Source organism: Terrapene carolina, unplaced genomic scaffold (assembly GCF_002925995.2).
Source record: "Terrapene carolina triunguis isolate 2854851 unplaced genomic scaffold, T_m_triunguis-2.0 Scaffold425, whole genome shotgun sequence".
In the NCBI taxonomy this organism is placed as follows: Eukaryota; Metazoa; Chordata; order Testudines; family Emydidae; genus Terrapene; species Terrapene triunguis.
The window spans coordinates 2,646-27,381 of NW_020664776.1; the positions used below are offsets into that span (position 1 = coordinate 2,646).

General features: G+C 47.0%; 1 protein-coding gene and 2 long non-coding RNA genes across 3 annotated transcripts in view; 2 read left to right on the forward strand and 1 right to left on the reverse strand.

The window, feature by feature from the left end:
- Positions 1 to 420: 420 nt before the first annotated feature.
- On the reverse strand, positions 421 to 12,040 carry LOC112123711. Its single transcript, XR_003370119.2, has 3 exons — positions 11,916 to 12,040; positions 3,101 to 3,183; positions 421 to 458 (listed from the first exon to the last, which is right to left on the reverse strand). It is a non-coding gene; the product is annotated as an uncharacterized LOC112123711 (long non-coding RNA).
- A 337-nt stretch (positions 12,041 to 12,377) lies between these two features.
- LOC113407835 lies at positions 12,378 to 19,937 on the forward strand. Its single transcript, XR_003370121.1, has 3 exons — positions 12,378 to 12,449; positions 19,163 to 19,251; positions 19,900 to 19,937. It is a non-coding gene; the product is annotated as an uncharacterized LOC113407835 (long non-coding RNA).
- Positions 19,938 to 19,991: 54 nt separating this feature from the next.
- The window catches only part of LOC112118884 (zinc finger protein 135-like), a 74,137-nt gene continuing 69,392 nt past the window's right edge, over positions 19,992 to 24,736 (forward strand). The window contains exons 1-3 of the mRNA XM_029913044.1: positions 19,992 to 20,026; positions 23,919 to 24,032; positions 24,396 to 24,736. The exon at positions 24,396 to 24,736 is cut by the window's right edge and continues 83 nt beyond it. Of these exons, the coding sequence (XP_029768904.1) occupies positions 19,993 to 20,026; positions 23,919 to 24,032; positions 24,396 to 24,736 (489 nt within the window). The 5' untranslated portion in view covers position 19,992. The remainder of the gene's footprint in view (positions 20,027 to 23,918; positions 24,033 to 24,395) is intronic.

Genomic DNA, 24,736 nt, shown 5'->3' on the forward strand with positions numbered 1-24,736 from the left:
TCCTATCAAAAGAAGAGCTCATCTGACTGTCACACAAGCCATGCATGAGTCATACACCTATTAACTCAATTTAGAATTCTACAGACAGCATATTTTCCTCTTAAAATGAGGAAAAGGCATGAAAGCTACAGTTATTAATGTAGTTATTAATGTAGCCAATAAGGATACATTAAATGCAATTTTAAAATGACTGACGGCACCAGAAAAGCACATGTCCAAAAATTATACTAGTGGGTGGGAGAAACTTGTATGATAAATAAAGGTATAAAGTTATTACTACTCAGATTCTTTAGAGAAAGCTTCTAATAACCGAGGGGACATGACTCCTTACCCAGAAAGACCACCGTCTCATAGTTCTCCTGCATGACATCCCTGTAGAGGGCTCTCTGAGTGGGGTCCAGCAGAGCCCCCTCTTCCCTGGTGAAATACACAACCACCTCGTCAAAAGTCACCGGCCCCTGAAAGAGTGAGAGTCCAACACTCAGTACCTGCTGCTCCACTCACAGCCCCACTATTCACGGAACAGCAGCACCAAATGGAAGCTCCGGAAGGCACATGTTAACAGAGTCCCACCCCACCTTCCTTAGAGCAGCCAGGAGGCATCAGAGGGGAGAAAGAGAGAACCTGTGTGTCTCCCAGCTGATAGATGCAGGCAGGGTCTTCACATTTATCACATACCTACTAGCCAGAGCTTGATATAGGAGATGGGGCTGTCTCTGGACCCTGCTGGTGGCTCCCTGGTTGGAATCCCAACACTCTCCAAATAAAATATATGGAAGAAAGGGGAAGTCAATAGTAAAGAATATAAGTGAGAAGGTCAGAATTGTAGAAAATTGGTAAGGGAAGCTATCAGAAATCAAACACCAATCAATAAAAATAAGAAGGAAGCTTTTAAAAGTATATTAAGTACAAAATTAATCCTAACAATGGTAGTGGTAAATTACTAGACGGAAATGGCAGAATTATCAAAAATAATGCAGAAGAGGTAAAAGTGTTCAATAAATATTTTTCTCCTGGATTTGGAGAAAAACGGATGATGTACTCATTTCATAAGATGTTGATGATGACACTCTTTCCATTCCAAAAAGAACTCAGAAGGAGGTTAAACAGCAGCTATTAAAGTTAGACGTGTTTAAATCAGCAGGTCCAGATAACTTGTATCCAAGAGTTTTAAAAGGCCTGGTGGAGGAGCGTGGTGGACTGTTAATGTTGATTTTAATTAGGACTTGGAACACTGGGGAAATTCCAGAAGACTGGAATCAAGCTAATGCTGTGCCAATATTTAAAAAGTGTAAAAGAGATGACCCAGCTAATTACAAGAGTGTCAGTCTGACATCGATACTGGACAAGATAATGGAGCAGCCAATACTGGATTTAATTAATAAAGAATTAAAGGAGGGTAATATCATTAGTACCCATTAACAAAGGTTTAGAGAAAATAGATCCTATCCAACTAACTGGATATCCTTATTGGATGAGATCAAAAGTTTGGTTGCAGCTAATAGTATTGATGTCATATACCTAGACTTCTATAACGCATATGACTTGGTTCAGCACAATATTTTGACTAAAAAACTAGAATGATACAAAATAAACACGGCATACATTAAATAGATTAAAAACTGTGATTGTAAATGGGGAACCATGGTCGAGTGGATTTATTTCTAGCGGGTTCCGCAAGGATTGGATCTTGGCCCTGTGCTATTTAACATTCTTATCAATGACCTAGAAGAGAATATAAAATCATCACTGATAAAGTTCGCAGTTGCCACAAAGATTGGAGGTGGTGGTAACTAATGAAGTGTCTGTAGATTCAGGCTCCAGCACTGGGAGTCTGGTAAGTTTTCCCAGCCCTGGATGGAGGGTTATTTCCTGTTCCACAAAGAGGGGAAGTTCCATTCCCAACTCCTGTGCCTTGAAATTAGGTCCTATCTGATACTACACCCCATATTCAGCATAGTGGTAGGATTATAATAAGATTAGGTCATAATCATGATGCATTTTGTGCAAGATGCGTCATGTTCAGTGTCATTGGAAAAGTTATGATTTGCTGAATATGATTGTCCTATTTGTGTGCACGTATCATGTTCGTATCTGAAGTTATGGATATTGACTGTGTATCTGTATTTCAAATGTGCTTACTCTGGGTAACACCCACAACGAGCCTTTCAGGTACAACAAAGAAGCCGGACAGTGTTGATGGCTCATCAGCAAAGACAATGGACCGTGGAAGAGCTTAGCCTTCCTGTGAATGTTTCAGCCAGCCTATGAGTCATGGCTACTATGACTCAGCAGTACATGCTAGGGCATGTGACCAGACCACATGACACTGAACTCCATTTTGGTACCTCTATTTTTCCACAAACTGGATGGGGAACTGAGTTTGGAACAAAGGGTTCCTGCCATATGGAAAAGCTACATAAGGTGGGGTGTGACATCATCTCTTGGCCTCATTCCGCACACAAGAAAACTCCTGGAAACACCTCAGAAACAAAGACTGAACTGGGGGAAAGTGTTGGTCCCAGGGTAAAGGGATTTCTAGCTTGTGAATGGAAACTTGGTGGACTGCTTGTGTCATCAGTCAGGGTGAGAAATTGCTAATTCAAATTCTATCCATCTAGTATGTTAGGCTTAGTTTGAGTTTTTGGTTATTTGCTAAGTAATCTGCTTTGATCTGTTTGCTATCACTTATTGCTGGGAAATTGGCTTTTGTCTTCTATCTGTCCTTGAGTGGCTTAGGTAAAGCACTCAGGTAGCTTAGTTGGGTATATGGCGCCACCTACTGTCGTGTGGGTGATAACAGGACCTGGAGAGGCTGGCTGAATCTCCAGCAAAGCAGTGTGAGAAGGACCAGCCCAGCTTCAGGGTTAGAGAGCACAGTGGTTCCCAGAAGCCCCCCAGACTGCACCCCGGGGGTGACAACCCCTCACACCCGAGATTATACAAGTCTCAGCAGTTTTGTCACATCCTGTCCTCTCCCATTCCACACCCGAGATAGTTCCTGCCTCCCACCGCCTCTAGCAGCTCCCACCCTCCTATGCATTTACGTCTCCTCTCCCTCCAAGCAGAACCCACCACCAGCTCCCTGAGAATCCCTTACCTGAGCCAGCTCCATTGCAGCCATTTCCTTCCCGCTGGGAGGAGGGGATGATTTGGAGTGAAACGTGGACGTTATTCTGTAGCCTGCCAGGGCGAGAAGGGCAATGTGAGAGACTTCAGACAGGGTTTTTGTCCTTTCCACATGTCGATTCCCTCCAGGATTTTTCCCTGGTAACGGACATTCTAGGTTCTGCCAGACTGTGAAGCACAGAGTGACCTTATTCAAGTACAGGCCTAGCCCCTTCCCACCACGGTGTAACCCTCTGAGACATGGTGAACCCCTGCCAGTAGCAAAGTCTCTCTGTTACACTTAAAAAGTTTGCGGATGATACCAAGCTGGGAGGGGTTGCAAGTGCTTTGAAGGATAGAATTAAAATTCAAAATGATCTGGACAAACTGGAGAAATGCTCTGAAGTATATAGGATGAAATTCAATAAGGACAAATCCAAAGTACTCCACTTGGGAAGGAACAATCAGTTGCACACATACAAGACAGGAAATGACTGCCTAGGAAGGAGTACTGCAGAAATGGATCTGGGAATCACAGTGGATCACAAGCTAAATATGAGTCAACAGTGTTACACTGTTGAAAAAAAAGCAAGTATAATTCTGAGATGTATTAGCAGCAGTATTGTAAGCAAGACATGAGAAGTAATTCTTCCGCTCTACTCCGCACTGATTAGGCCTCAACTGGAGTAGTGTGTCCAGTTCTGGGCCCCACATTTAAGGAAAGATGTGGAAAAATTGGAGAAAATCCAGAGAACAGCAACAAAAATGATTAAAGGTCTAGAAAACATGACCTATGAGGGAAGACTGAAAAAATTGTGTTTGTTTAGTCCGGAGAAGATATGATCAGTTTTCAAGTACATAAAAGTTCGTTTCAAGGAGGAGGGAGAAACATTATTCTTCTTAACCTCTGAGGATAGGACAAGAAGCAATGGGCTTAAATTGCAGGAAGGAAGGTTTAGGTTGGACATTAGAAAAACTTCCTAACTGTCAGAGTGGTTAAGCGGTGGAATAAATTGCCTAGGGAGGTTGTGGAATCTCCATCATTGGGGATTTTTAAGAGAAGGCTGGACCAACTCAGGCATGGTCTAGATCAGGGGTGGCCAACATGTGGCTCTTTAGAATTTAATATGTGGCTCCTTGTATAGGTACCAACTCCGGGGCTGGAGCTACAGGCACCAACTTTCCAATGTGCTGGGTGTGCACACTACTCAGCTACAGGCCAGCAGCTCTCACCTGAGACCTGACAAACCCATCACACCAAACATCTCTTGGAGGATGATCCTGTGAGGTGTCTACCGAAAGCTCATAACTGGTCAAGACTTATAATGACTGAGGATTAATGTGCTAAGAGAGGGGTGGAGGGTATGGACAAGAATAAATAATAAATAACTAATAAACACACATATAATCATTCGTCGCATCATACTAGTACAGGGGTGGGCAAACTTTATGGGTCGAGGACCACATCTGGGTGGGGAAATACTATGTAGGGCCGGGGTTGGGGTGTCGGAGGGGGTGCGGTATGCAGGAAGGGGCTCAGGGCAAGGGATTGCGGCAGAGGAGGGGTGTGGGGTGCAGGAGGGGGCTCAGGGCAGGGGTGCAGGATGGGTGCGGACTGCAGGAGGGGGCTCAGGGCATGGGGTTGGGATGCACAGGGATGCAGGATGCAGCAGGGAGTGCAGGGCAGGGGGTTGGGGTGCAGGAGGAGTGTGGAGTGTACGAGGGGGCTCAGGGCAGGGGGTTGGGGGCAGGGTACAGGAGGGGTTCGGGCTCCGGCCCAGCTTACCTCAAGCGGCTCCGGGGTGGCAGCGGTGCTCACCGGTGGGCCAGGGCTGTCTCCTTCCATGCCTGCCCTGTCCCCGGCCCCGCACCGCTCCAGGAAGCGCTGCCCTTGCCTCGCCTCCAGGTACCTCCTCCGAAGCTCCCATTGGCCACGGTTCCCCGTTTCATGGAGCCCTCTGCCTCCTCCCCCTCCCCCCGCCTGGGAGCCACAGGGATATGGCGCCGGTGGTGCTGCGGGCCGGATCCAAAGCCCTGAGGGGCCGGATCCGGCCCGCGGGCCGTAGTTTGCCCACCCCTGTCTTAGTAGCCCTTCTCTGCACGTGTTCCACTTTGAGTTCATCCTTCTTAAACATGGGAGACCAGAATTGCCCACAGTATTTCAGATGACGTCTCATTGGTGCCTTTTATAACAGTACTAATTTTTTATTGCTTATTGCAAAAAATCTTGCACTATTAATTTTCATCCCATTTCTATTACTCCAGCTTTCAAGGACATGCAGATCTTCTTGTATGATATTCCTGTCCTCCTCCATGTTGGCAATCCCTCCCAGCTTTGTGTCACACTCCCACTTTTTGTGCCAGTGTCACTAATAAAAATGTTGAATAAGATCGGTCCCAAGACTGATCTCTGAGGAACTCCACTAGTAACCTCCCTCCAGCCTGACAACTCACCGTTCAGTATGACCCCCTTGTAGTCTCCCCTGTAACCAATTCCTTATCGACCTTTCAGTTCTCATATTAATCCCCATCTTGTCCAATTTAATGAATAGTTTCCCCTGTGGAACTCTATCAAATGCCTTACTGACATCCAGCTAGATTAGAGCTATTACATTTCCTTTGTCCAAAAAATTAGTTACCTTCTCACGGAAGGAGATATGGTTTCTCTGGCACCATCTACCTTTTGTAACACCATGTTTTATTTATTTATAGTGCTGAAGGCTGGAAGGAACTGTTAGCAATAGGCTGAGAATGGCCATGTGGAGGTGGGGGAGGGGATGGCAGACAGTGTAGAGGTGGGGGAGGGGATGGGATGTTGGAGGGGTATCTGGGATTTTGTTTTGTAGGAGTTCATGTCTCTGCTCCCTGTGGCGGTGGTGCATTCTGTACTAGAGCAGCACGTCAGCAGAGCAGACACACACCCCGTAGCTCCGTCTGGAACACGCAGCATTCACTGCCAGATGGGATGGGTGATTTTTCAGGAGCTCAGCTTGATATGCCTGGCTGGGGTGGATTCAGTTGGACGAGTGTCTGGGGCTCTGATAGTTTGGGATGTTTCTTTTTGCATAGTCAGTTCTTTCCCTTTATTGTTTTACCCCCACCTATGCCCAATGCCACTCTCTTCTTAACTTGCTTTGGTTATTTCACTTCCAGCTTTTAAATGGGATCTAATACTTGCAAAGCTGAATGAAAGATAAAACAAACAGAACCATTTGAATTTTGGCACATAGATGGTAGAACTACACCTAGTGAAGGTCTGCTGTAATGACCTGGTTATCTATAGCGTTTTCTGATGTCAAACAGCCAAAAGCGCTTTTTAGGGCGAAAGGGCTCGTCAGGTGTTTGCTCTCTAGGGAGCATGTCACCGGCCAGGGCTTGCAGTCTTTCAGGAGTGGTGCGCTGGATTGTATTTAGTAATCTCAAAATAAAAGGTTAAGACTGCTGGTTCACAATATCCAATGAAATCTTGCAAACGATTATACAAATAGACTCTAATGCTATTAAAACAACATGGCATTAATACTGATTCAAAACTGAAATTAAAATTAGGAGATAAACACATGAGAAATGAACAGATACCTAATTTCTATTTCTTAATGCCTGAAATTTTGACATTAATTCACACCATCTTTTTTTTTCAGAGCAATGCACAGCACACAGTCAAGTTAATTAATGAAAGCACGCCAATTATTGACTGCTTTGTGTTGCATAAGCATCTGATGAAGCACCCATTTAAAACTGTACCACTGTAAGTGAAAATGCATCAACACAGCTTAGCTCCAATGTGTTTAAATGTGAATGAAAAGTTTCTAAATTAAATAGATGGCAGGATGGTAAACGGGGAAAATTCACAGAAGTGCCTCTACACAGTCCTGTGGATTTCTTGTCCCAACCCCCCATGAATTCTGGCCTCTCAGTCAACTTGGCTCCCAGTCCCACATCAGCTGTGCCCTCTCCCAGCCTAACCTGTTTCTACTGCAGTTCTTCATCCCCCTCATCCAGGCAGGGGGTTGGCGCTGCAGCACCCAAGGCACCTGCGTTAATCACTGTCTCACATACTGGGGCTATTTAGATTTCAGGGAAAGATTTATCAGAATTACTGACTCTGGGAGAGAGGAGAGGCCGAGAGGGCATTTGCTCCCCACATTCTGTAGAGCCATGTTCGACCCGGATAGCTTCCATGTTACCTCATCCTCCACCCTCCCCTATGTGTCTCTGCCCATATGTCAGAGTGTCACCTGATCATAATGCCACTGGCCTCAGCAGAGCTCCCAGACAGGAGCTACATCACGATGGGGTTACAGTACTGAGAGTAAAATACATCACAGCGGGGGTGTAATTATCTTCAAGGCAAGCATTACAGTCTAGAAAGTGAAAGAATTAAAGTACTTCATTAGTTAAAAGGACTGGATTTTTATTAATAAATTGCAATAAAATGTTTTCAGTGTACACACAGATGAAAAAATATTTATATAGGTAAAATACAGAAATGCTTCTGGACAAAGTCGAGTTTGATTTAAGGATATTTACACTGTATATTTTGCATGTGTTATTGACAATTTGTGTTTGAACAGTTATAAAGATTTGGCTTTTTGAATCTCAACATTTACTGTAATTAAATAATTGTTGTCTGACAACCCCCATAATGTCCCACAGCTCTGAAAATTGAAATTGTAAACACTGAAAAAAGGGCTTAAAAATAAATATCGATATCATCAATTGAAATAAAAAAAAAGAAATAGAATGAATTTTGCCAAACCCACTTAACCGCAATCACAATATGCTAGGGGATGAAAATTTACAGCTAAGGCACCCACCCTTAATTCTGCCCTGTAGTGACACCAGGCAATCGCCATAGGGCTACGAATAAAGCATTTTAGTGTATAAAGTCCCAGATTAGATTATACTGATTTGTAAAGACATGAGAACTTTCTCTCAGGGTATCAACTTCACTGGGTTATTTCTTTTAGTGGTAATTCCCAGAAGTCAATAGATAAATAACATTCTCTCAGTTCTGAAATGGCCTTTTCAGATTTCTGGGGAGTGTCTATAATGTTGCACTAGGGGCCAGGTCCTTGGAGAGACGGAACCTTGGTTTCATTTTAACTTGTCCATGCTCAGCAGCTTCTGGAATTTGGTTCAAAGTATTTACATGTTTCCCTGGCCTGTTCTTAAAAGTGCTGCTATAGAAAGTGGGGAGGGGCAGGAACTCACTGCAGGATCCGTCGCTGAGTCCCTTAAATATTTATAGCTCATTGGAAGAAGGATGGGGATTGGTGGGTGTCTGGGGATTTAATAATAAACACACAAATATCATCGTTCTTAATGTATTTTCATCTTCTAATTCCCATAACCCGCTAATTATCCCTGGCTGCCCCCGGGAGTCTGGTGAGGGAGTACTAGTAAACTCTTGTGGCCAGTGTGGAACCGAAGGCACAAGGATCTTTCAGTGTCTGGCTCAAAGTCACCCACTTCACTGGATAAATCCCTAGTTGCTGGGCTCTGCAGAGGGCTGGGGAGGTGAATTCCATTCGTGGGCATGGACACCCCCACAATCCTCACCCCGATCTCAGACACTATCCCAACCTTCCCCTGCAGTAATGGACCCACTTAATGCCACCAGAGCCATCTGCCATGGGACCTACATGGAAGAATTAAGGTTGGTGCCTTAGCTGTGAATTTCCATCCCCTAGTGTATTGCGATTGCTGTTAAGTGGTTTGGCAAAAATAATTTTGTCTATTTCTTTTTTTTAATTTCAATTGATGATATCGATAGTTATTTTAAAGCCCTTTTTTAACATTTAGAATTTCAATGTTCAGAGCTGTGGGAAGTTATGGGGATCGTCAGACAACAATTATTTAATTACAGCAAATGTTGAGATTCGAAAAGCCAAATCATATAACTGTTCAAACACAAATTGTCAATCTCACATGCAAAACATAGTGTAAATATCCTTAAATCAAACTCGACTTTCTCCAGAAGCATTTCTGTATTATACTTATATAAATATTTTTTCATCTGTGGGTGTACGGTGAGTACTTGTGGCACCTTAGAGACTAACAAATTTATTTGAGCATAAGCTTTTGTGGGCTACAGCCCACTTCATCCGATGCATAGAATGGAACATATAGTAAGAAGATATATATACATACAGAAGAAGAAAAGGTGGAAGTTGCCATACCAACTTTAAGAGGCTAATTAATTAAGATGAGCTATTATAATATGATAATTATCAGCAGGAAAAAAAAACTTTTGTAGTGATAATCAAGATGGCCCATTTCAGACAGTTGACAAGAGGTGTGAGGATAATTACTGCAATTTATTAATAAAAACCCAATCCTTTCAAGCGTACTTTTAAGTAATGAAGTACTTTAATTCTTTCACATCCTAGACTGCAATACTTACTTTGAGGATAATTACACCCTCCCTGTGATGTATTTTACTCTCAGTACCGTAACCCCATCGTGATGTAGCTCCTGTCTGGGAGCTCTGCTGAGGCCAGTGGCATTATGATCAGAAGGTGACACTCTGACACGTGAGCAGAGACACATGGGGGAGGGTGGAGGATGAGGTCACATGGAGGTTACCAGGTTTGAACATGGCCCTACAGAGTGTGGGGAGCCAACTCCCTCTCAGCCTCTCCTCTCTCCCACCTCCCATAGTGAGTGACTCTGATAAATCTTTCCCTGAAATCTAAATTGCCCCAGTATGTGGGACATTAATTAATGCAGGTGCCTTGGGTGCTGCAGCGCCAACCCCCTGCCTGGATGAGGGGGATGAAGAACTGCAGTAGAAACAGGTTAGGCTGGGAGAGGGCACAGCTGATGTGGGACTGGGAGCGGAGTTGACCAAGAGGCCAGAACTCATGGGGGGTTGGGACAAGAAGTTAACAGGACTGGGTAGAGGCACTTCTGTGTATTTTCCCGTTTACCATCCTGCCATGTATTTAATTTAGAAACTTTTCAATCACATTTAAACACATTGGAGCTAAGCTGTGTTGAGGCATTTCCACTTACAGTGGTACAGTTTTAATTAGGTGCTTAATCAGATGCAAATTCAACACAAAGCAGTCAAGATTTGGTCTGCTTTCATTCATTAACTTGACTGTGTGCTGTGCATTGCTCTGAAAAAAAAAGATGGTGTGAGCGAGTGTCAAAATTTCAGGAATTAAGAAATGGAAATTAGGCGTCAGTTCCTTTCTCATGCATTTATCTCAATTTTAATTTCAGTTTTGAATCAGTATTAATACCATGTTGTTTTAATAGCATTAGGGTCTATTTGTATAATCGTTTGCAAGATCTCACTGTATATTGTGAACCAGCAATCTTAACCTTTTATTTTGAGATTACTAAATACAATCCAGCGCACCACTCCTGAAAGACTGTAAGCCCTGGCCGGTGACATGCTCCCTAGAGAGCAAACACCTGACGAGCCCTTTCGCCCTAAAAAGCGCTTTTGGCTCTTTGACATTTCTTTATCCACCCCACCAGAAAATGCTATAGGTAACCAGGTAATTACAGCAGACCTTCACTAGGCATAGTTCTATCAGCTATGTGCCAAAATTCAAATTGTTCTGTTTGTTTGATCTTTCATTCAGCTTTGCAATTCTTAAATCCCATTTACAAGCTGGACGTGAAATAACCAAAGTCAAATTAAGAAGAGAGTGACATCGGGCACAGGTGGGGGTAAAACAATAAAGGGAAAGAACTGACTATGCAAAAAGGAACATCCCAAACTATCAGAGCCCCAGACCCCGTCCAAGTGAATCCACCCCAGCCAGGCATATCAAGCTGAGCTCCTGAAAAATCACCCATCCCATCTGGCAGTGAATGCTGCGTGTTCCAGACGGAGCTTCGGGGTGTGTGTCTGCTCCACTGACATGCAGCTTTGGTACGGAATGCACCACGGCCACAGGGAGCAGAGACATGGACTCCTACAAAACAAAATCCCAGATACCCCTCCAAAATCCCATCCCCTCCCCCACCTCTACACTGTCTGCCATCCCCTCCCCCACCTCCACATGGCCATTCTCAGCCTATTGCTAACAGTTCCTTCCAGCCTTCAGCACTATAAATAAATAAAACATGGTGTTACAAAAGTGCCAGAGAAACCTGATCACCTTTGGGAGGAGGGGAAAACACCCCAAATCAGAAGAGATTTGAACTGCACATTAGAAAAGTGGGGAGAAAATGGGGTACAATAAGTGGAGACCGTCTAAGGAATTTGAGAAAAGGGGGGGGGTCACCATGGATTTTGAAAGGATTGACCCGGGGGCCTCTGGAGCTGTAGAACAGACTCATTAATTGCTCTCTAAGGGGTCTCGGTGCCACTAGATGGACCAGACCCGCACACGCAGGAGAGAAAGGGGGCAGGGCTGGAGAGGATGGGGGGGTCCCCACGGGAGAGGGCAGCGGTAAATCCGAAGGGATCTTAGCCCCCCCTTTCCCTCCCCACTCCTTGGGGGTCACCTGCTCTTCTCCTCCCCCGGCCATTTCTGAGATGCACAGACATTTTTCCATCTGCCCCTTTTCCCAGGTCTCCCCTCCTCCCTTTTCCCCCCCCAGCCCGGCCACACATCAGGGACCCCAGTGGGGCTGGTCCCCTCCCCCCTGGGACCCCCCGTGGGGCCCCAGGGCAGAGCCTGGCCGGGCCGGGGGCGTTGGGCTCCTGCTGTTACAGCAGCTCCGAGCCCCCCGCGGGCGCGGCCCCAGGGAGCAGATCCCGGCGCTGCGAGATGCCGGGTCCCCCCCACGGACACTGGGGCAGAGTCACCGCCCGGCCCCGCCCCCGGGACTCGCTCCGGTACCTGGAGGCTGCAGCTCCGCAGCGGGGCGGGCAGAGCCCGGGGCGGCCCCAGGGCGGCTCCAGCGGGAGCAGGGCCCGGGCCGGGCTCGGGGGGGTTAATGGGTCTCCCCGGCACAGACCCTCCTGCTCCGCCCGGCCCCGCAGCGCCAGGGAGCAACAGCGGGTGAGCGCTGCCTCTGCGCATGCCCAGAGCTTGAGCGGCACAAAACCCTTCTCCGGCCCCGGGAAAGGCTCCAACGGCCCCGCACGAGGCAGGCAGAGCCGCAGCGCCCCGCGCGCGTTCGCAGCCGAGCTCGGGCTCGGGCTCGGGCTCCCTATGTCACTTCCGCTCCCGGGAGAGTCAGGAACTACATTTCCCAGCGTGCCCCGGAGATCGCTTCCGCCCTCTTAATCTCAGGGAAGGAAGGGTTTCAGCAGCTGTTACTGCGCATGCTCCTTTCCAGCCCCATTCGTCCTCCCCTCCCTCCCGGCCAACGTCACTATCGGTGCTGCCTCCGTGTGATCCGGCCAGGGCGGCTTTCTCCGGAGCCCCCCGGTGAGTGAGAGACCCCGGGGGGGGGGGGGCGCTGGGGCCGGGCAGGAAAGTGACTCTCCGCCCCGGGGAACCTGGGAGAAGCCTCGGAGCTGCCTCAGCCCCAGTGGAGCTGCAGCAGGATCTGCCCCCGGCACCGCTGGGATTGGGGGGGGGCAGAGACTGGGGCCAGGTGTAACGGCACGAAACACAACCCTCCCGTTTTGCAACTGGGTGCGGTTTCTGCCACGCAACGTGACAGTTTGTGAAACAGTTTGTTAACTTGCTACCGCCTGTCCATGGGGTTGCGAATCAGGAGGGATGGGGTATGTGGTCAAAAACAATCCCGATCTGCTTCCTGACCATGGGTCCCCTGTGGTGTGGGGGGAGGAGGGGTGTCAGGCAGGGGGGAGAAGCTGGAGTTGCGCAGGGTGGAGAGGATGGTCAGTGGGACACGGGGGGTGGGGGGGGTTGAACTGTCTCTGTGCAGCCAGGAAATCCCCGGGAGAGAAGTGGCGGGCGGGGGCAGGGGAGTTAATTGGATCCTGTCCCTATTTGTGCCACTTGCCTCTCACCCCGTGATACAAATTCTCTCTAGTTCTTCCCCTTTCCTCTCTCAGTATCTCACACGCGGCTATAAAATCTGGGGAGATTCCCCCCTTTCCCCACAAATGATCAGCTCTCTCGTGTTCCCTGATTTACCCCTGTTCTCGCCATAATTCTCAAATGTCCATTTAAGAACTCCTCCGATGTGGGGGATTTTCCCACTCATTTTATTTGCAGTCCTGAGTCGTTATCCATCCTAGTTGTTGCAGAGGGTTCAATTGCCCAGTGATCCTCTACCCCCTCTCCTTTGAGAATAATTTGTTCCCTCCTTTATCTCTGTTAAAAATGTTTGCCGATGAAAGAGATCAGCCATATATTTAATACACATCAAAGCCAGAGGCCTCCCCCTGTTTGGGGGATCAGTGGTTCCCAGCTGACAACAGGAGAGTTGGCCGGGCCCTTTTCTTTTCTCCAACTGGCACGGGATGAGGAGTTAACTCTGAGTGCAGCATAGGTCCAGAAGTATCCCAAACCGCATGACAAATGGTCTCCCTGAGGGGTTGCTTCCCACAGTGCTAAGATGTAGCCACCTCTGGGGTGGATCCATGGTGGCCATTATTTGTTAGTGCAGGGGTCGGCAACCTTTCAGCAGTGGTGTGACGAATCTTCATTTATACACTCTACTTTAAGGCTTCGCGTGCTGGTAATACATTTTAACGCTTTTTAGAAGGTCTCTCTATAAGTCTATAATATATAACCAAACTACTGTTCTATGTAAAGTAAACAAGGTTTTCAAAATGTTTGAGAAGCTTTATTTACAATTAAATTAAAATGCAGATCTTATCAGTTTAGTGTGATTCTTGCCCTTGCTTTTCCTTGCTGAGTTTTCCAATGTCTGGCACGTATTTGGATACTTTAAGCTGCACACAGGCTTCTGAGTGATCAGTTGTTAACCGGCTCCGAGAGGGACAGAGGACAGATTTCATGTGTGAAAATACCTGTTCACACAGGTATGTGGATCCAAATGCTGAAAGCATTGCAAATGCAATTTTCTTTAAACAGTTAAATTTCACTCGCAGGGACGTCCAGCAGGTCAGAATAGAGGCCCCATGATCTCTCTCGATAGCTTCAAGTGTGCTCCGCAGATCCACAAACTTTGATATCCACAATTCTGAGCTTTTTAACTGAATGAGTTGCATTTCGAAATCTTCAACACCCATCCACTGAAATACAGACAAATCCAAGTCGCGTTCGTTGAACTTTTCAGGTTTAATTAGAAAAGAAAGCATTGGGCCAAATCGCTGGAAATCTTGAAATCTGTCAGAAAATTCTGATTCCAGTTCTTGCATGTACTTTCCAATCTCATCGACACTGACAGTGCAACGTGTCGATAGCTCTTTTATGTGTTGGAAGTAGCGGAAAGTAGAAGTTTGAATATCCCTAGAAAAAACTGCTAGTTTCACAACAAATGCTTTCCAGGCTTCATAAAGATCCAGAACTGTTTGCCCTGCACCCTGGAGACAGAGGTTGAGTTCGTTCAGGTGAGCAGTGATATCAGTTAGGAACATGAGCTTACACAGCCATTTGTCATCATCCAGTTCGGGGTAGTTTTGTTCTTTTTCCGACAAAAAGGCCTTGATTGCCTCAAAACAGTTTACAAAGCGCACCAAAACCTTGCCACGACTTAGCCACTGAATGTTGCTGTGAAGTGGGATGTCGCTATAAGCACTGTCCATCTCTTCTAGCAGTGCTTGAAATTGTCTGTGAGTCAAAGCAGATCGAGCAACAAGGAAATTCACAATTCGCACCACTGTATTCATCACACTATTAAGCTCTGAATTAGAAATTTTTGCTCACAGGTTTTCTTGATGGATGATACAGTGAAATTTGACTGTCGGATGGCCAATTTGATCTTCAAGTAACTTTACAAATCCCTTCTGTTTTCCAACCATGGCAGGAGCACCATCTGTTGTCACACAAAATATTTTTCTGATGTCAACTCCTCGTTCTTCAAAATGGTTTACAAAACTTTCCAGTATATCTTCCCCCTTTGTTGTGCCATGCAGGGGTTTTAGGCAACAAAGTTCCTCTTGGATTTCATCGGAAGCACAGTATCTCGCAACAGTTGCCAAACGTGGAACGTCGTTTATATCCACGCTCTCATCAACTGCAACACTAAACACTGCTGTGTCTTTCAATGCAGTCGTCTGCTTTTCCTTAATGTTTTCTGCCATTTCACTTATGCGTCTCTCAACTGTTCTGGCAGAGATGGGCAGTTCTTTTATTCTAGATATGATTGTATCTTTATTTGGCAAATCATTGAACAAAATCTCTGAACTGCTGAGAAAAACTTTTTATATATTCCCCATCTGTAAATGGCTTTGCGTTTTTTGCAATGCACTGTGCAATCTTGTAACTTCCTTCTGTAGCTTGATTTTTACTTACACTTAAGCTTTTAAAAACACTGCTTTGCTTCTCATAGGCTGCTACTGCCTTTTTGATTGATTCAGTCTTGGCTGCTTCATCAAGAAAGGTTTTCTCGTGCTTCGTTTCAAAATGTCGTCGAACACTTGATGTGCGACAAACAACACCTTCATAACAGAAAGCACAAATAGCACGGTCCTTCTTTTCAATAAATCCAAATGCATCTGTCCAAGCAGGCTGAAATGATCGGACATCTAGCTTCGCTTTCTTAGGAGCGGCCATTTTGTCAAATGTTCCCTTCAACTCTCAGTGGGGAAAAAAAATGGCAATAGAAGGCAGGCACAAGGTCCAAGGCAGTGTGGTCTAAGATAAGCAATTTTAAGATGGGGTGCTGAGCTGCACCCCCTCTTGCCTGGCGTGCAGCCCTCACTGTCCCAGGCTGGGGACAGTGGGCCACAGCAGGGAGGCTGAAGAGGACTGATCCAAGGCCAGGAGCAGAGTCCAGGGTGGCCTGCTGGGACTCCAGGCCCGAAAGCAGGATGAGCAAGGGCTGGAAACCAAGATTGGCAGCTGAGGTGAGTGGAGTAGGTGGCTGGTAGGCCTGAGCAGGGCTGGAGGCCTGGACCCTGTCTGCAAGAGAGCCTCCAACCGGAAGCAAGGTGAGTGGAGCTGCACGGTAGAGACCCCTGCTGGCGAGGGGCCAGCAGCCAGAACCCCAGAGCAGCGACTGGCTCGGCCTGCCACCACTCTGGGGTTTCTGCCTCCAGCTCCTGCCAGCTGAGGTCTCAGCCCGTTGCCAGCCTGGGGTTCCTTCACCCAGGCCGGCAGCGGGTGCTGAGTGGGACCCGCGGGGACCCAGCTGGCAGGAGCCGGCAGCGGGAACTCCAGAGCAGGGCGGGCTGAGCCGCTCAGCCCGCCACGGCTCTGGGGTTTTCACCGGCGGCTCCTGCCAGCCGGGGTCTCAGCCCGCTGCCAGCCTGGGGTTCCTTCCCCCCCCAGGCCAGCAGCAGGTGCTGAGTTGGACCCGCGGCGGGTCCCGCAGGAGCCGGCAGCTAGCAGCGGGAACTCCAGAGTGGCGGCGGGGCTGAGCGGCTCAGCCCACGCCGCGTTCCAGGAAAAATCGGCTCACGTGCCAACTTTGGCATGCGTGTCGTAGGTTGCCGACCCCTGTGTTAGTGACAGGCCATGGACATTTCTTACCTATTTTTGTCCTCCAGGCCTTCCCTTCTCCTGTTAAAGAAGCATCCCCCAGGGCTCCCTCTGCCTGTGTGACTGGCCAGCAGGGGTGGTGTCATAACTATAAAGGGAAGGGTGGCAGCTCTCCTGTGTACAGTGCTATGGAATCCCTCCTAGCCAGAGACTCCAAATCCTTTTACCTGTAAAGGGTTAAGAGGCTCGGGTAACCTGGCTGACACCTGACCCGAAGGACCAATAAGGGGGCAAGATACTTTCAAATCTTGGGGGGGGAAAGGCTTTTGTGTGTGCTCTTTGTTTGAAGGGGTGGTTCGCTCTTGGGACTGAGAGGGACCAGACATCAATCCAGGTTCTCCCCATCTTTCTAAACAAGTCTCTCCTATTTCAAACTAGTAAGTAAAAGACAGGCAAGGCGTCTTAGATTTACTTTGTTTTCTCAACTTGTAAATGTACCTTTTTACCAGAGTGTGTATCTTTGTTTGCTGTACTTTGAACCTAAGACAGAGGGGGGTCCTCTGAGCTCTTTAAGTTTGATTACCCTGTAAAGTTATTTTCCATACTGATTTTACAGAGATGATTTTTACCTTTTTCTTTAATTAAAAGCCTTCTTTTTTAAGAACCAGATTGATTTCTCCTTGTTTTAAGATCCAAAGGGGTTTGGATCTGTATTCACCAGGAGTTGGTGAAAGGAGGGTGGGAGGAAGGAGGGGGGATGGTTAATTTCTCCTTGTTTTAAGATCCAAGGGGGTTTGGATCTGTGTTCACTAGGGAATTGGTGAAAGGTTTCTCAAGGCTTCCCAGGGAGGGAATTCTTGTGATGGTGGCAGCGGACCAAAGCTAAGCTGGTAGATAAGCTTAGAAGTTTTTATGCAGGCCCCTACATTTGTACCCTAAGGTTCAAAGTGGGGATACAGCCTTGACAGGTGGTGATAACTTTCTATCCATTTATCAAACACTATGAGATAACACTGCTGCTAAGGGGTGGGGTATCTGTGTGGGGAGATTACAGCTGGAGCTGAAGGGGCATTGTGGTAGGGGGAGGCCTCTGGGTGACTGGGCAGGGAGTACCCTAGTCAGGTTGGTGGGTTCTGGAGGTTTGGGATTTCGGGGGGTGGTTCTGATGTGCCCAGCCCTGAGGCTATGGGTCCTGGAGGTGGGTATCGCTGGGGGCCCGTTGGGTGCAGAACAGCATAGGTGGGCGTCTCTTGGGGAGGCGGGGTGGGGGGTTAGAGGGAGCCTGGTGCTGTGCCACAGTCTCTCTGTCTGGGCTTCCCCCGCAGACTCCTGGGATCGTTGCCATGCCCAATGCACAGAGCTGTGGGGGGCATCCCCAGCACTAGGTCAGGGAGTTCCACTAGGGGGAGGAGTGGGTCCCAGGCAAAGGGCAGGGCAGATCCTGGTGGAGGGCAAGCAGGGGTCCTAGGCAGACAGTGAGGGACTGAGTTCCCAGTGGGGGGGGGTCCTTTTGGGGGGGGTCCTTAGCTTCTGGGGGCTCTTGGTGGGGGGAACCTTTTGGGATTCCCAACCTGGCAATGAAGGTCTGGTGGGGGTTCTCTGACCGGTGGGGCTCTGAGGGGTATCTGGGGTCCCTGGCCAGGCACTCTGGGGGCTGGGTGCCAGGGAATATCTGGGGGGGCCCTGGCTTGACGGTCTGGGTTCTGGGGGCCCCTGGCTGCGGGTTCTGGGGGCTGCTACTAACCTTCTCCCTGATTGGCTTGTGCCAGAATCCTGGCTCCAAGCACTACCCGGCATTCCCCGGCCATGCCCAGTCATCGTGATAACTTTCTAGCCACTTAGCAAACACTGTGAGGTGAAATCACAGATTTTGCTTTTTTCCCCTCTTGAAAACTGCAGCCTTGTTAATACTAAATTCTGAGCCACAGACTCCAGGTAACTGGAAGAAACCAAGGGAAAATGCTGGGGTCTGGCATTAAAATCACTCTACACAAACAGCCCCTCCCCTCATTTCTCCTCCCATTAGCAATTTCAGGAGCAAATCCAGCCATGGGGGAGCAAACAACCCAGGAATGGGACTTTCCTACCAGGTGGGCAGGGAGAGAGGACAGGGAAAAAGAGAGAGAAGGAGAAAGAGAGACTGAAAGGGGCCGTGGGAGAGAAGAGTTTTGAGAGAGATTTCCAGATCTCTTATCTGCCCAGACGGATGTATTACTGCACCCTGGTTAGACTCACTTCCCTGTGGACAAGATGAGGATCAGACAGAGGAAAACCCAGTTCCTGACTCCATATCCCTCCTGCTGGGGTGTAGCTCCCATGGGGTCAGTGTCAGAGGGAATTGTCGAAAGTGACTCCTTTGGTTCTGCCTTTTTCTAGCCTTGTGTTCAGAGACTTTGTTACGGGATGCAGGGAGGCAGAAGGGAGGTTTAAAAATGTGTCTGTGGGCTTAGCCTGGCAGGAGGGACCAGGTCTACACTGGAATAAAGAGATCAAACATTTTCCCAGCATGGCAGAATCTAGGGTGTCTGTCTGCAGGGAAAGGGCCTGGGGGAATCATAATGTGAAATGAACTGAAGCCTGTTCTGAAACCTCCACAACTGCCCTTCTCGCCCTGCCAGGCTGCAGAATGACGTCCATGTTTCGCTCCAGCTCATCCCATCCTCCCATGGGACAGGGGAGAGAAATGGCTGCAGAGGCGCCAGTTCAGGTAGGGATTATTGGGGGGTTGCTGGTGGGTTCCTGCTGGAGGAGAGGGACAGCAAATACATCGGAGATGGGAAGGTTTGCACAGTCTGGTTTGGAGGTTGGAGCAGGGCAGGAAATTCACAGGGTGGAGAAAGGGAGGAGGACTGGGTGTGGCAAACAAGCTGGGAGTTGTTTAATAAGCGGCCTAGATTCTAGGAACAGACCCACGAGGTTCGGTGGTGGAAATGCTCTAATTTGTTGAACAGAAAATAACCCACCTACATGGAGCTAGGAAAACTGACCAGACTCAGATATGAAGGCGGCACCCACTAGTCAGGCTTAGGGGAGATTCCCCTCCCTTCATATCCAGCTCCTCACAATGAGGAGGGTGTTGGGCTTCCTACCACGGAGCTCTTCCTGGACTCTGCTAGTGGCTCCATCTCCTGTATCAGTCTGTGGCTAGTAGGTGTGTGATGGATGTGCTGGGAGAGAGGAGGGGCTCTCTCTTCATCCCCTCAACCTGGTGTTTTCTGTATGCTCTGAGTGGGGTGGGGATGGGACTCTGTTGATTGCGAGCCACCCAGAGCTTTTGTTTGGCTCCTGTCCCCCACGTATAGGGGGGCTGTGAATGGGGCAGCAGGTACTGAGTGTGGGACTCTTGCTCTTTCAGGGGCCAGTGATCTTTGAGGAGGTGGCTGTGTATTTCACCAGGGAAGAGTGGGCTTTGCTGGACCCCACTCAGAGAGCTCTCTACAGAGACGTCATGCAGGAGAACTATGAGAATGTGACCTCACTGGGTAAGGGTTACTGTCCTCTTGGTTCTTGGAAGGGGAAATGAAGAGATATGGTTCACACCAGCCCCCAATGCCACCTCTACTCTGTCCTGTTTCAGCTTCACCCCACTATCCAAAGTGTTCTGCAGCAGGGGAGGGTCTCTGGAACAGAGCACAGGAGCAGTATCGCACAGTGTCAAATATCTCCTGTTTGCTCAAGTAAAACTGGGGGTTAGGTCCAGCATAACGAACAGGAGCTTCAAACCCTGAGCCTTCTCCACCTAGACCAGAATGTGCTTGGGGTGTAACAAGCAGGCTGCTGGAGTCAGAGCTGCTGGTCCAGCATTACTTATCACACAGACGCTCTGTGCGTCCTTGAATGCTCGCTGGAAGTATCCAGACAAGGGAAATCCATAAGCAGAACATTGCATCTCACACAGCATTACAGATGACACAACTCCTCACTGGTCTGGATTGCAGCCTAGCATGTGAAAATGGTTTAGGTTGGTAGTGAAACTTCTTGAGACATGGAGAGTCTTGCTCCCCCATCACCATGTGTAATAGCCACAATCCCTCTTCTCTGCAGGTTCCTTGGATTTTTGAGTCCCTCATTCCCAAACTCACATGACTCTGATTCTTATTTTTCACAATCTGCTTTTCCAGACTAATTAGATCTGTTGCTCCTGAATTATAGCTTCTAATTTCCCAGTGTTCTCCACAGCCAGGGATTTTCCTACTCCCTTCCATGACAGTGGACTCACTAGATTCCCTAGTACATAAGAACGGCCACACTGGGTCAGAGCATAGGTCCATCTAGCCCAGTATCCTGTCTTTCAAGAGTGACCAATGCCAGGTGTCCCAGACGGAATGAACAGAACAGGGAATCATCAAGTGATTCATCTCCTGTCACTCATTCATAGCTTATGGCAAACAGAGTTTAGGGACACCTTCCGTGCCCATCCTGGCTAATAGCCATTGATGTACATGAATTTATCATGTTCTTTTTTTGAACCCTGTTATAGTCTTTGCCTTCACAACATCCATTGGCAAAGAGTTCCACAGGTTGACGTGTTGTGTGAAGAAATACTTCCTTTTGTTTGTTTTAAACCTGCTGCCTATTAATTTCTTTGGGTGATTCCTAGTCCATGTGTTATGAGAAGGAGTAAATAACACTTCCTTATTTACTTTCTCCACACCAGTCATGATTTTATAGACCTCTATCATATTCCCCTTAGTCATCTCTTTCCAAGCTGAAAAGTCTGTCTTTTCAATCTCTCCTCCTACAGAAGTTGTTCCATATCCCTAATCATTTTTTTTTTTGCCCTTTTCTGAACCTTTTTGAATTCCAATATATCTTTTTGGAGATGGTGCTACCACATCTGCACGCAGTATTCAAGATGTGGTGTACCATGGATTTATATAGAGGGAATATGATATTTTCTGTCTTATTATGTATCCCTTAATGATTACCAACATTCTTTTAGCTTTTTGACTGCTGCTGCACATTGAGTGGATGTTTTCAGAGAACTCTCCATAATGACTCCAAGATTCCTCTCTTGAGTGAAAAAGCTAATTTAGACCCCATCATTTTTTATGTATAGTTGGGATTATGTTTTCCAAGGTGCTGCAATATGTGCTATCCTGACATCTAGTACTGCTGAGATCCTGCATTCAGTGATATCTCTGCCCTTCCTGTTCCCTTTCTCCACTGAACCCCACCAGCCCATGCTTACTGTTCCCAGCTTCCCCAGGACTCTCTTGTTCTCTCTGGACTTCTCTATCAGCAAGAAGCAGAGCCAGGGAGACTTGCCCTCTCTCTGGAGACTTCGATTTCTGGGACGTGGATTTACTTTCTCTGTGTTTTAGGAGACTCTTTGAAATTGAGTGTCTGTGACATTAATGACAGTACAGTCTGGACTGTTGAACAGCTGTGTCCCCTCAGTTCCCCAAGCTGGGGTGCCTTTTACACTGCTTTACTGTGAGAAAAGCCACTCCTGGGCAAGTAACACACAGTCTCCAGCATGTAACTCGCTCCCAGCTACACAGTATTGAGTGCTGCTAGTCAGTGTCTCACAAATTACAGTACCCCACAGGAGAACCCCAGAAAATTCTCTGGTCCCAGACTTTCCCCCAGAAATGTGCATCTTGCACTGTCCAGCACACTACTGAACAACGGAAGCTCATTTGAAGTGTCATTTCATCAGTGGAAAATGACATGCGCCAACCTTGTTATCCCAAATGAAGTTTCCAACACACTTTAATCCAAACACACTAGATAGATAAAATAATAAAACAAGATTGTCAACTACCGGAAAAAAAGATTTTAAGTGACTATGGGTAATGAGGCATAAAAGTCAGAATTGTTTACAAAAGAAATGCAAGATAAAACACAAACTAACATCTAACTTAACAAGCTAAAACAGATTCAAAGCAAATGTTTCTCTGACCATATGCTGAGACAGGCTGGCTTTCCTTTCAGCTATTTGTCTTGCTGTCTCTGAGGAAGTGGATGGATGAGATTCTGTGGCCTGCATCGTGCAGGAGGTCAGACTAGAAGATCATAATGGTCCCTTCTGACCTTAAAGTCTATAACTGGTCTGTGGGTATTCCCCAGAATTGTAACTTTTTCAGTAATATCATAAAGTAAAATCTCATAACTTTACATACAGTGTTGCTACACATTTTAACAGGAGGATAATATTCAGTAGATTGTGTTTTCAAACGATACCTCACAAGCAATACTGTGTACAAAATTGATCATAATTTTCTAGAAGAGTGAACATAGGTGTACAGATGGACACAGTGTCTGTCTGTGTGTGTTCTCAGCAGATATGTGGGTATTTCAATCCCTCCTAAGCAGAGTGTTCTGCATCTTCAAGGACCTGGGCAGCTGTTCCTGGGAATTCACTGGTTTACTAAGTGTGACACTGTCTGGAATTGAGACACTTTATATTATTATTAATACCAATATGATAAAATTGCAATGAATCGTGCTAGATATGTCATGTAAGGTGTCAGGGAAAATATTATGATTTTCCAAGTATGATCATTTTGTTTCTGTTTTTATCACCTTTGTACTGTGAGATATAGATATGTAGGGTATATCTGTATTCCAGACTTGTGCAGTGTTTCTGGGTGACACCCCCAGATATATTGGCATCAGCACTGCCTACCCTGTTCGATGGCCCATCCAGGGTCATCAGCTGTACAATGAATCCATGGAAAGGATCAAGGGGATACACCTATTGAGGCAGCAAGACATGCAGGGGTATACCTGTATACTGAGAACTCCAAGGCTTTTCCATGCCATGTGCTGTGAAGCTTGTGTTTGGGACACAGGAAGTACAAGCCACATGGCAAAAGGAATATAAAGGGCAGCTGCATCATCTGCATTTTGTCTTCAATCCCTCTTCCTACCTCTGGAGCAACTTCTGTCCAAACTGAAGCCTTGAACATAGGACTGAATGACCCATCCAAGCTGTGGCTTTATTCCAAACAGACTTTCAAGCCGGCAACTTACCAATACCGCTAAGAACCTGATATATAGATTTCTGAATGTATCTGACTTTTTAAATAACCTCTCACTGTACTGGACCTAGGTGCTGATTGGGAGTCAGAGAACTGGAATGCAATAAAGGGGGCTGTGTGATTTCTTTTTTCAGCTTCATGATAACCAGTGTGGGTGATCAGAAGCACAGTTTGTGACTGGTCAGTGAGTTTAACTTCAGTGTTAACTGCCAGTTTTGGGAGCATCCGCTCTCCCTTTTTCAGCCTGCCCTGACCTTGGCATTTTCAGTGAAGAATAACCCAGGCACACCAGGTCTCACTAAGCACTGACGTTAAATTAATAAAATATTTTTTATGACCAAGACTTATGAAATCAACTGAACTCCTTTGTTTTCTTTCATCTGAGCAGGGTTTCCTGTTACCCAGCCTGATGTGATCTCCCGGCTGGAACAAGGGGAAGAGTCATGGGTCCCAGACCTCCAGGTTTCAGAGGAAAGAGCAATCCTGAGAGCTCCCTGCACAGGTGAGGAAACATTAAACCAACTCAGAATCTGTAAGTGCCTGAAGGAAACATCTGGGATGCACTAAAGAAGCCCTTAGGAGGTCTCTGTTTTATTATTGTCCCTAGCAGGAGTCATATCCTCAGGGTGAATATAGCTCATGGCTTCCTATAGATCCTAGCAGACACCAGGCAGTAGCTTCCTCCTCTCCCCCTGCAAATTTGGATGGGATGTGGAGGCTGAATTGATCCCCATCTCTCCTATTTTGGGGGAAGAGTTTGAGGGAGTTCATTTCCTGATTTTTATTTGACCTCACTCCAGCACTTATTTTGGTTTGGCCTTCCCCTTTCCATCCCTGTTTGAGGTTTCTGTCTCTATCATAACAGGTGATGCAATGATATGTGAGAAAGAGGAGCAGAATTCTCAGCCGGAAAATGTTGAGCAAGTGGATAAACACAGAGAATTATCACAAAGATTGAAAAGGAATATGTCCAGCAGTCACGAACAGGGAAAATCATGTGAGAATCAGCACAGACCAGGGGAGAAAATGGGTAAATTTATTTCCTGTTGGGGAACTCAGAAGAGCATCAAGGAAACGACATCACAGCAGGAAATCCTCATGGGAAAGAGGAAAAATACATGCAGTGAGTGTGGGAAAAACTTTACTCGAAGATTAGCCTTTTCTAATCATCAGAGAATCCACACAGGGGAGAGGCCCTATGAATGC